Here is a 12,809-nt window from a genome sequence, read left to right as displayed (position 1 = left end):
ACTCCACATGATCAGAGATTATTTGGAAAGGTACACTGGTGGGCAAAACTTAAGGACCAGTGAAGTTTTCACCTGTAGCTTCTCAGGAGTGGCCTGGATATGGGAAAAGCATACCAAAGGAACCTCATGAGGCACAGAAACGATGGAAACCACACCAACACAAAAACAAAACAGTACAGAGGGACTCTTCAAAAGTGACAACATAGTACTGGCTGCCATGATACAGATGCATCACTGCCAAAGATTTGCACTGCCTGTCCATACTTAGAACAATGTTGTTGATAAGTTCTTGCAGTAAAATCTTCCATTCCTCTGTCAGCGCCATCTTCAGCTGGTGAACATTTTTTGGTGGGTGTGGATGTGCCGCTAAGCATCTCCCCCAAGTGTCCCATGTGTGTTCGATGGGATTTAGATCGGAAGAAACGGGCAGGCCAATCCATACGAACAATGTCCTCACTTTCTAAATCATAACAGCTGCAGGGCGATGGGGTGTAGTGTTATCCATAAACACGAACTCTGGGCCAATGGCACCTTGGAACAGATGCATGTGGGGAAGGATTACCTCATTACAGTAGCGTGCACTAGTTACAGTACTGCCTTCCAGTATCTGGAGTTGTGTACGTCCATCCAAGATAATGCCTTCCCCAGACAAGAACACCTCGACTGCCATGTAGATCCCTTTCAGTGATGTTTGCGGGGTGATACTGTGCCAACCTCTTGCCAGATTAGCTGACGTCCAATATCGCTGCTGAGATTGAATCTACTCTCATCAGTAAAGTACTTCACGCCATTGCACTGCTGAGATTGAATCTACTCTCATCAGTAAAGTACTTCACACCATTGCACTTCTGTTAAGTCCTTCTGTTCGATGAACCACTGTAAATGGTGTCTCCGACGGGCAGGTATTAAAGGGACAGCGTACTGGCCATCGGGCAAACAGTCCACTTTGTGGAGTTGCCTGACCACAGTAAACCGGGATGTCCTGTGCAGCTTGTTTATAATGGATCCCGCTGTCTAGTGTCGGGCCCTCTTGGCCAGTAGAACTATATAGCGGTCATCACTGGGCTTTGTTTTTCGGGGATGACCACCATTGGTCCTTCGAACAGCTGTACCTGTCGTTCTGAAGGACGACCATGCACGTGAGACGATGCTATGAACAATACCGAACTCTAGCCACATTCCTTACATTTCGACCTTCCTTGAGCTTCGCAATTATTCGGCCCCGGGTAAAGTCATCCAGATGTTGTCTACTGGCCATTTCGTTGTCTGTACCACTGTATCGAACATCTGTAAAAATCGGTAATTTGCACATAACGGCCGAACTGCTGCTTTTATCTGTTTATGTTAGCCCTCTCATCACGATTCAAATTTTTGCATGTGCACCAGCTTTCTACTGAACTGCCACAGTCTGTTTGGTTTGATTTTGTGGTGGTTGTAACCTTTCGAAATAGTGTTGGTCCTTAACTTTTGCACAGTGTAGTACATCAGCCTTAACAACTAAAATTTTGAGGTATCAGTGACAGTTGAAGTATATCAAACACTATTGAGCAAAAGCCTGTTTTCATAGGGGAATGGCAGTGCATAATCAACCACAATCAGTCTCACAGTTTGTGGTGTGTAAGTGTTTGCAGAATTCCCACAATAATAGAAAGAAATTGCTATATTTCCAAACTTTTTTTTTTTTTTGGCCTATTTTCCCAAATATGAAATCAGCAGTACAGTCCTGCTGATTTTTCAGCTTAAAATAACGGTAGGCCAGAAATTAATTGAAGCTGCCATCTGGTTTAGGAATTACTATATGTTTCTCCATCACAACTGCAGCTAGACGAAAGCAGCACCCACAAAAACACGGGCCAAAAGCAAAGCTTTATGAAGTTCTGTTGGTCATAATTTCATGAGCAAAAATGTCATGTTGCTCATGAAATTATGATCACAAAACATATACAGGCAACCCCCTGTATAACACGGTATTGCTACAACACGGTTTAGCTCTAACATGATTGATAAATTGCGGCAATCCTCGCACAACACAGTAGTTATATAACAGATAATTGTGGAAAGCCTCGCATGACACGGTATTTTTGAGCATTTGTGCGGGAAAAACCCTGCTATCATATTGGATGTAATTTTTCAACATTTCCATTCTTTTTTGTGAGTCCCTACTGTTGACTCGCTAGTCATGCAAAAAAAAAAAAAAAAATATTGGGAAATCCCCGTGTTAGTTTTTGTGCTATTGAACTTGTGAAAAATCTATATTTCAAAGTTTTATTACTGTTGGATAACGTGCCAAGCCATCCAAATATTGAAGTAATGTTCTTACCACCTAACACGACTTCTTTAATTCAGCGATAAGATCAAGGCATTATATCTACCTTTAAAACTCGTTACGTCAGAAAATCGTTACAACGAATTTTTTAAAAAATTGATTCCGAATCTATTGAAGTGTTGGAGGCATGGAAACATTTTTCAATCGTGGATTTTATTGACTTCATTCCTCAAAGAAGTGAAACCGTCAAAATTAAATGAGTGTTGGAAAAATGTATGGCCAGAGTCAGTTTATTCAGGAAATATGGTCGAACCGGCAGAAAACCTAATCGATGCGATAGTACACTTGCTAAGTCGGTAGGATGGGAAGGTTTTGATATGACTACCGAAGCCTTCCTGGGTAGCACAGTTGGTAGAATTGCCGTCCCTCACCGGGTGCAAAAGACCATAGTTTGAATCCCGTCGATGATGGGAGGAATTTTTATGGGTCTTTTTCGCAGCGTGACTGAGTTAGTCTGTCCCAGGCGAGGATAGAATAGTTTTAGCTCCCGGAAACTCAGGGTTTTCGCTCAGCAAAACAGAAAATCGACTTCAGAACATATGCAATTTACAGGCAGTATACACGGAGCAACATGGCCTTTGTCGCTGGTGCTCAAAAAAAAAAAAAAAAAAAAAAAAAAGATGTTTACTGAAAACGTTCAAGAATTACTGGTGGAAAAAGAGTCTGGCAAAGGCCATTTGGTGGAAATGACATTGGAGGTAAACCAAATCAATTCAGAGGATGATAGAACAGATGAAAATTCTGAACTTCCAAATTTTACACTAAAAAGCATACAGGAAGGCAAGAAGTTAGCCGAGCAATTAGAACCTTATTTTTTGAATGCAGATTCTCCGACTGAAAGCAGCCCAAAGTTCAAAAGGGAGTTTCAAAAATGCTTAGTTCCATACGAAATTTACAAAGATCTATCAAGCAAAAGCAAACAACCCCAGATTACTGATTTTTTAAACTGAGCGGAAGGTACACGAAATCTGGAATGGTGTATTTTTGTTAGCTTTTGGAACATAACCCCCCTTTTTGTACCGGTTCTTAGTCCCGTATAACACTGTTTCGCAGTTTTGGTAATGGATATTACTGTAAATGGCAAGAATCGGGCAAAATGAAAATGTGCCATCAACTAACACTGCTTTGCTCGCATTGATATTTCAAATTAGAATTGGAAGAAAAGAACGTTTCATGTACTGAATGTAATAATCATCTAATGACTCATTTACTTATAGCATATTCTCCCTTGGCAAGATGTATTGTCAAAAGATTGAGTGCTGTATGGACGTTGGTGGTTTTTTTTTTTTTTTTTTTCATATACTGTACTGTAAAAAGAACTTTTGCGTAATTAACAACTTATGCTTTCAGAGGTTTCACTTGTTGAGATATGATGCCACGTACCTTGTTTAGTGATAGTTATGATGCAGAAGTCTCCTTTTATTTGCCTATTGCTTACTGGCATTGGATGTAATTATGGGCCTGCGTGCAAGCCATCTAATAGCTCATTCAAATCAGACTTGTGCAGATTTTATCTACTCAGGTTATCAGGCTCGTGGGTGTGGCACAGATTTCATTTAAAAATAACTCATTTTGTATCAACATATATATATATATATATAACACATACGGTATATATTTTTAAATGAAAATATACAGTATGATATAATAATATATATTTCTATATATTAAAATAATTTTCCTACTAGTGATATTTATTTAGCCAATGGAAGAAGAGAGATGCGTGTTATGTGGTAATACATAACTAATACTAAAATACGGAACAGAAGCTTGTTTTACTGTGGTAAAAGAAGCTTCAGTTTTAGCGTGGTCATGCTAGATAAACTTCGTGCACGCGCTTTGTTTATCTAGCATTACGTATTCATATGAGAGCTTCCTTGGACTCAAGGTAGGTACCCATGGACTGGAGATATGCAAATGTGACCTCAATCCGCAAAGGAGAATCAAAGAGACACACAGATAATTACAGACGTGTTAGTTTAACTTCTATTCCAGGGAAATTAATTGAGGCACTGGTTAAAGAAGCACTGCAGGATCATCTAGACAAGACTTCAGTTATAGCTCGGACACAACATGGGTTTGTTAAAGGGGAAGCCTTGTCTGACCAATTCGATTGGATACTATGAGGTAGTCACAAAGGAACTGGATGCAAAGAATAATTTGGATCTTAGAAAGGCTTCTGATACTGTTGCACATGGAAGACTGCTGCACAAATTGGAACAGAGTGGCAGTGAAGGCAAATTACTGCTATGGATAAAGGGATGGTTGAGTAGTAGAAGACAGAGGGTGGTAATCAATGAACACTGCTCTTCATGGACTATTGTTATTAGTGGAGTCCCTCAGGGTTCAGTGTTGGGTCCATTGTTGTTTTCTGTATTTATAAATGATATTGATGATGGTATATCAGGCTTAATGTCCAAGTTTGCAGATGATACAAAGGTCGGCAATGACACAGCGTACCGTCAATGACACTAATGACAGTACGCTGCTGCAACAGGATCTAGAAAAGTTGAGCAGATGGGCTGATAGGTGGCAACTGAAGTTTAACATTGACAAATGTAAAGTACTACATGTGGGAAGCAGTAACACCAGAGTAACGTATCAATTGTGTAGTACTACACTGACAGTGGTAGGGAGTGAAAACAACCTGGGGGTAATTGTGCAGGCAGATATGAAGTTTTCTGAGCAGTGCAGACGGTCTGCAAAAGAAGCTCATGGTGTCTTGTCAATGATATAGAGAAATTTTTCTAGCAGGGATAAGTAGGTGATTATCCCCTTGTATAAGGCAAAGGTCAAGCCACACCTTGAATACTGTATACAGGTCTGGAGGCCTCATTTTAAGAAAGATGTAGAGCTGTTGGAACGAGTACAGAGAAGGTCAACAAGATTAGTGAATGTAACAAAGGGTTGCTCTTACAAAGAAAGGCCTAAGTTTTGCAAACTGCAGTGTCTGGAGGCTAGGCACCTCCAAGGTGATCTGATTGAGTTGTATTGAGCATGCTCAATGCTGACGGGATTCTTCCTCTTGCTCAGAATAATGGCCTGCGAGGGCATAAATTCAAATTGAGGAAAGAGAGTTGTAGCATAGATGTGCTGAAGTTTACCCCAAGAAACTGGGGGTTTCTCGTCCAGCAAAACAGGCAACTCGACCACAGAACACAAGCAATTTACAGACAAAATATATACATGAGAGAAATTACAGGTGGCCCTAATATAATAGTTTGAGTTTTGAGACATTGCATTTTTCTGGCTTTCACAGAGGTTCTGTACATCTACACAAGGTACCATGGTGCAGATGTGAGCAACCATGGGTGGTTTGTTTGTTTGGGGATTTATTAGGTGCTTCAGTATCTGTGGCCATAATGCGCCACCATGGGTGGCGCCTTCCACAAAACATTATGCAACTATATGCCACCAACAGCTCTTCAACATCACATGGTTCTAATTCCAAGCAGAACAATTTTTTCGTGCTTTTTTTTTTTTTCGTTAAGTTTTCTCTGTTGACATACTAGAAAGTTTAGTAGGGTGAATGAAGATGTTAATGCAAGTGAGGAAGAAAGCAAGATAATGCTGAAGTCGGGATGAAAGCAATCATAAGCAGAATCCAGAATTACTATAGTAATGTACAGTCGTCTTTTAATAAAATTACAAAACATTCTTGACAAGTTATAGCAGAATAGTAGTGCCACCCTTTAACCACTCAAATTTTGTCAAGCTACCGGTAGATGGCAGTGGAACGCTCTAACACAGTTGCCAGTTTTGACATGTCTGGTAATTTGCTAAAGTGGCTTTAAGTTACATACTGTTAGACTTGAACTGTTTTGTGAGCAGCATATTTGAACCCTGAGCAAGTTTTGTTGTGTTCGATGTAGTGCTACACAGTGTCAGAAACATGACCAAGCTTTATGGAGACAAGTGTTTGAAGATAAGTAAAACTTTCATGTGTCACAGACGCAGTCGAATCTGTATTCACATCGACCATTCTGAAAAGGCTTTTCAAGAAATGATTACGAGGAGTGAGTTGATCATCGATTATGTAAGTATACACTTCGAAGGAGATTATTTCGAAAAGGAGAGGATACCGGCAGCCCTCTGCGATGAATATTTAAATTAAGGTAGGTCAATTCCAATACTTAAGTGATCACCTGTATACAAACAGCATTCGTGCGTTGTTTGCGTTTTACTGTGGCAGGCAGAGAAACAAACAGTTTATATTTATAAAAGAATTTTATTACATAAATACAATGAGAACTCATATTAAATCCATAAACACCTGACATGATCCTACAGAATCTCTTATTCGATGTTCTCATTTCAAAGGAATTATGGGTTAATTTACTAAATTCAAAGATTATTTAGACATAAGTTCCGTTAAGGCTTTTTATGTTTATTAAGTGATACAAAATATTATGCATTCTGGACAACATTATATTGAACTTACATTAGTTTAATTTATATTTCAGAAAACAATCTGTTTGTGCTTTATTTATGACCATCGCCCCAATGAGTGCACGCTGAAAGAAAGAATAATAATTAAAAATTTGGTATATATTATACGAAAATATGGCATGATATTTGCAGTTATGTATTAATTCAAAGAAATAAATAGCGTACGCAGGTATTTTTCACACGTGGAATTCAGCTCTCATCCCCAGCTGAAACTCTGTTAGTTTTTTTCGCATACTCGCCAAAAGACATTCATGTTAGAAATGAATTTCGAACTGAACACTGAACGTGTTTATAAGACAAAATATTTGCATATTTCACGTTCATGTACAATTTCCTGCAGTCAGAGGGAAGGTCTCTTTGGGAGAACTGTGTTATATGTACGTACACTGTTCAGTGCAGAGGTAGGATTTAGTGGTGATGATGTGTTCAATGGGGAAGAAGGGAGTGATGTAATGTCATTTGAAAATGTCCTCCAAACCATGATACCATGGCCGCCCACCTGATTTTGTCCAATCGTGCAATCTGGTTGCAGCTACTCGTCATCGAATATACATCGTCCATTGGCAGGATCGAGCTAGAACCTTGATTCATCAGACGAGACGACTCTTTTCCAATCAGGAAGCGAGTGGTTTGTATCGCAATAACCGGAAGTCACCAGAGAGCTCATCGAAACTGCTTACATGGACACGTGACTTTGGTCCCTGAAAAATGGAGTGCAGGGCTGATGGGTCCCATTTTAGCGTACAAACAGATTCCAAACGTCATTTCATCCGGAGACAACGAGGAATGCGATACCATCCCTCCAACATCACTGCTTCCGCCATAAGTGTCCCTTTCTTATCAGAGAAAGGGACAATTACAGTGCAGACGGTGTTCTCTAGTTAGGCGGAATAATGATCAACGGCTGCTCCCCTCTTCGTGTTTTTGATAGGGGTACCGTAAGTGCGCAGAGGTACCGAGAACGGATCTGAAATCCTGTGTGCCGATTTTTAGGGATTCAGTTGGCCAAGATTTTCTTTACAATGCCATTGCACATTGAGCTCAAGTGACAGTCGTTGGATATCTTCAGGCGAAACTGAAGATATCCAACGACTGCCTTGGCCAGCACGATCATCAGACCTAAATCCGATCGAACGGCGTCGCATTGCACGCTGAGAGCCAACTCCTTGATCACTTGGTGAGCTAAAGTCTGCGCTGGTGGAAGAATGGGATTTGTTGCCACAGAATCTCATAGACATCTTTATATCGAGCATAGTTTACCGCAGTCAGGTCTGTTTAGCTGTTAGACTGGATTATATGCCGTACTTATATCATGCAACCATAATTTGGAGGTTTTCTGTCGACTTCTGTAATGGAACCTTTTTGTTAATTCTTATACAATCCCTGTAAATGTCCCTTATAGCTGTCCGAAGTTTCTCGCTGTCACCTCATTTCATTATTATTATATGGTACGCTATCATACCAAATTGTGTCTCGCTTCATCGCTAGCTTCAAGACTTACACTGTTTTCTACATGTTCTGTTAATTTTGTCGAGCAGTGTATTTGCCTTCGGTGACACTGTTCACAATGAAATATCCATGAAAAAAAAATTGGTTCTGTTAATTTTGTTGAGCAGTGTGTTTAGTATATTTAATTCAGTAAATAATTACAAATGTGTGCTCGTCGCCATCCTTGGATAGAACATTGGTATCCTTCCACGTTGGTGGAAGAGGCCAGAGTTCAAATCCTGTTAATGACCTGAGGATTTTTTTTTTCTCATAATATCAGCGATAGTCGATCTCAGGCAAAGATCTCATGTTTTTTTCTTCCGGAAACTCGGGCTTTTCTCCCAGCTAACAGAGAATCGACGAAAGAACACATGCAGTTACAGTCACAGCATATTGATGCCTCATAGCCTACGTTGCTTTGGCGGTTAAGACACAGTTAACTATAGTTAATTTACAATCCCCATTCCAAAAACAAAAGAAAAAAGGAAAACAGTATATTTACATAGGTATCTCAGGCCACGAGTTAATTTTATACAATTAATCATATATAAATAGGGATATAATTTTCTTGCCACTCTGTATACACTATGAACAGTCTTGTGTATAGCAGCATGGCTGTTTGACTTTAAACAATCTAATAAACTGAAACATTTCAAAAAAAAAAAAAATTAAATTACGATTTTATAAAATTTTAATACTTACGGCACTTGCTGATAGCAGAAATGCCTCTTTATCTGGAAGCTACAGAAAAATGAAACAAAGTAAATAAAAAAGCATGAAATAGGTATTGGAATCAATCAAGACAGAAGATTTAAACTGTTTTCGCACGTCATGAGTTAAAAAGCAGACCATATACCAGTTGAGTAGGTACACCTACCTAATAACTACTAGGTTCCCCCTATATCGTTTAGACCCCATAACAGCCTGGATTCATCATGGGGATGATGGTCCAAATTGGATGGTTTGGGATCTCTACTCCAAAGAGTTGGTTCAACTTCATCCCACAAGGGCTGAATTGGATTGAGTTCTGACGGATGGGGAGACCACCACAATAAGCATAAGCTGAATTCGCTCTCATGTTCCTGGGACTAGTCCTGTACATTTCCGATATCGTGACATGGTGCATTATTGGAAACAGTTTTCAGCTACCAAATGTTGTTTGCTCCACTGAGGGGGCTCAATATCCACTACGAAAACACTCCCCACCATTGTTGAAACACGGCTGCTGCTGCTGGTGGTGGTGGTGGTGGCAAAAACAGCATTGATCCACAGACACATGTTATTTCGCTGTATTCTGATTTTCCCATCAGCTTGAAGCAGCAGCAAGAATCTCTGTTTTTCTCCTTTTAAACTTCCTGAGATTTTTTAAACTTCAATAACTATTTTGCTGTTGACATGCCCATTGAAATTGAAGTAAAAAAATGTCAATTCTGGCTCAATATCTCTGTCGTGACAAGAAAGTGAGCAAGAATCGACCGTATACCTTTGCAATTTGTGGCTAAAACACTTCACAGCCATTATTTTGTACTACTGCATTTTCAATTTTTGTATTCTTTGACACTTCCATTTGTTGTAAGTCCTAAGAGACTTCGAGGTGAAAGTTTCAGACAAGGACCAATATCGTACAGTTCTTCACGATTAATGTTTACAGGTCTAGTTTAAGTTTATTGTCCACTGGTCGACAATATGCTTTTACTGGTTGTCAATTGTTAAATTTTGTGCCATACTCCTATGTGGAATACAACTTAGCTATGAGCTGTATGCTAAATAGGTCAATTCTTCAATCATTGTCTTCAAAGCAAATGTCTAAAAATATGGCTTTTTGGTGGAGTAGTGATATCCTGGATCCACTAATATAAAATAGTTTCTGTAAACCTTCTGTAAAAGACAGACGATGTTGGTATTACTGAATGACAGATGAGTGGACTCTCGATCGCTTGCAAAGAAAACTATCTAAATTATATAATCACCGTTTCAGAATTCAGCAATCTTTCTTCAAAAATTCTAGTGTTGTGTTGTGTTATATTATATTCATTCTTCAGTCTTTTTATCTTCGAGTCTTTTGGAGATCTGAGAATTTACTTGTCAATTACATAGCAATGCTGGAAAAAGCTTGCGAGTTGGCATTAAATTTGAAAGTGCCATTCTGTTCCAACACGGTAAAAGGGAGCCCATGTAAAGAGCTTTGTCAATTAATTCTACAAGAATATTCGCTGATGCTATCGAGGCAGTATTAGGTGGGTCGAAAAAATGACTACCCTGGGGGGATTCACTGCGGAATGGATGAATAGTAGCCGCAGGCAGAGGTGAAAGTGATTCTTGCACTGCTTCTATTGGAATGTGCAACACCCTGAAAAGCATTGGGGATTTCAAGCTCTGCTGTGGGTTACCACGGAATAAATAAATGCACGGGCTGTATTAGGGTAAGTAAAAATAAGAACAGGAGCAGGTCCACTAATTCAAAAAGCATAGCAGATAAATTTGAAGAATTTAAAGTACTGAGTAAGTCATCAAATGCAGACGTAGGAATATCGGAGACATGGTGTCACACAGACATAAGGGATACAGAATTTAAATATGGGGAGTACAATTTGCACAGAAAGGACAAGACAGGACTGGAGGAGAGAAAGGAGTTATGCTCTTGGTTAAGAAGCATATTAAATCTAAGGCAGTGCATCCAGTCAACATGAATGTTAAGTTAGTTTGGTGTGATATGAGCACAGGAAAGCCAAAATAAGAGTAGGAGTGTGTTATAGGTTCAATGACTCTGATGAGTATAACAAACAACTATACAGAGTAAATCAGAATGTCTTTATTTTGAAAGATTTTAATTTTCGAGTGGAACTTGTGGGTTGATCACTCACACTCTAACAAGATTTTTGTGGACGACTGTTTTCTACAGCAGCATGTTAGAGAGGTAAGAAGAGATAGAATAATATTGATCTGATTATCAGCGTTGATTTTTTATGCATTAAAAAATCTGCAGGTAAAAGACCCACTGGATGGCAGCGATAACAGAGATACCGATGTAGGATTTATTTAAAGATATAGCTGCTTTCAAGGGTAAAGGCATAGTTCTTTGCTTTAGTAATGGTGACTATAGTGGTCTCAAGCAGTTTTTAATTCTGTGCAGTGGGACCAGCTGATGATGACACTAATAGCAAATTCTAAATGTGAAGCTTTCCAGGAATTAATTGTAAAGGCAACAAGAATTTTCATATCAACAAAGAAATACTAATCAAGGCTTAGACATAAATGGATGTCAGATGAACTAAGGAGACTTGTGGCAGAGAAGAATAATGTATGGGATGCATTTAAATTATCACGTGATAAAGAAGCCCATGGTACATATAAACTAATCTATAATCAAGTCACAAAGGGTTAGGGCAGATTATGAGAAGGCTCTGGTAAAGAACGCAAAGAAAAGCAGCAAACACTTCTTTATTTATATTAACAGAGGAAGGAAGAGATTAACAGTGAAAGGAATCACATTGACGATGGTCTAACTGTTGGTGTTCTTTCTCAGGTTAATGACAGGTTACCTGAGCAGTAAGTATTTTGCATCTCCATTCGCACTCAGGAACTCTTTAGGGATGGGGATGGCAGAAGTTTATGAAACTAACAGAAAGCTAAATAATTTTGTCATAACTGAGAGGAAAGTGGGAAAGAACTTGAAGCTTAGCATAAAAATGGGGCTACGGGTGGCAATGTTTCTAATTATAAGAGTGTCAGCAAAGGAGGTAATCAAACTGTTAGCCAAAATTATGAGAGCATATGTGGAAGGCCCACTGTGGATGGGTAATATGCGAATATATCCCCAATTCACAGAGGGAGATCAAAAGCTGACATGAGTAATTAGACTTGTTAGCATAACTTCCGTTCCAGTGAAAATGCCCTTATCGGTAGCAGACTAGGAAGAATCGCCATTCTCCCCACACCGGGTGGAAAAGACCTGAGTTCGAGTCCCGTCGATGACGTGAGGAACTTTAATGGGCCTTTTTCACAACGTGGCTGAGTTGATCGGTCTCAGGCGGGGGTAGCATGGTTTTTCGTCCAGACCCACCTGATGTTACCAAAGATGGGCAAGATTACTCTGAGGCCAAACTCCAGAGTTGAAGAGAGAGAGAGAGAGGGGTTCCCGTGGCGTATTAAGAAAAGAAAAAAAAGTTGAGATTTGCTCATTTACAACAAAATCAATTGTTCTATAAACTGGTGAGGACACAGCCAGATAGTTAGTCGTAAACACCAAATTGCAGATCAAGTTGGGTTCGGGCCAGAGACGTGAATAATTTCTGTCATCTGAGACTAAACAAATCTTCTCATAAAAGTTTCTTTTGTAAAAGACTGCAATGCTGGGTAATTAGCACCAACACGGACCCTTGACCACTGGAAAGATTAGGCACTGCTTCCCTAAGTCTGGCCCTAGAATCCGTTTAGGTAGGCCATGAATACAGTACATGTTGCTAGTCTTCAACCTCTCCACATTTAGTACATAGATCTGTTGTTGGAAACGTGGCTGTAGTAGGGAATGGCGGATCTAGGTCAC

The 12,809-nt window shown here is 39.5% G+C and overlaps 1 protein-coding gene across 1 annotated transcript in view; it reads left to right on the top strand.

Annotated features, from left to right (window-relative positions):
- The window catches only part of LOC150081061 (uncharacterized), a 120,050-nt gene that overhangs the window by 27,984 nt on the left and 79,257 nt on the right, over positions 1 to 12,809 (top strand). Inside the window, exon 3 of the mRNA XM_090380903.1 lies at positions 11,721 to 11,812. Within this exon, the coding sequence (XP_090237029.1) occupies positions 11,721 to 11,812 (92 nt within the window). The remainder of the gene's footprint in view (positions 1 to 11,720; positions 11,813 to 12,809) is intronic.

This window comes from Mastigoproctus giganteus, chromosome 9, assembly GCF_048544385.1.
Source record: "Mastigoproctus giganteus isolate SK-2022 chromosome 9, ASM4854438v1, whole genome shotgun sequence".
In the NCBI taxonomy this organism is placed as follows: Eukaryota; Metazoa; Arthropoda; class Arachnida; order Uropygi; family Thelyphonidae; genus Mastigoproctus; species Mastigoproctus giganteus.
This window is presented reverse-complemented; position numbering and strand designations above follow the sequence as displayed.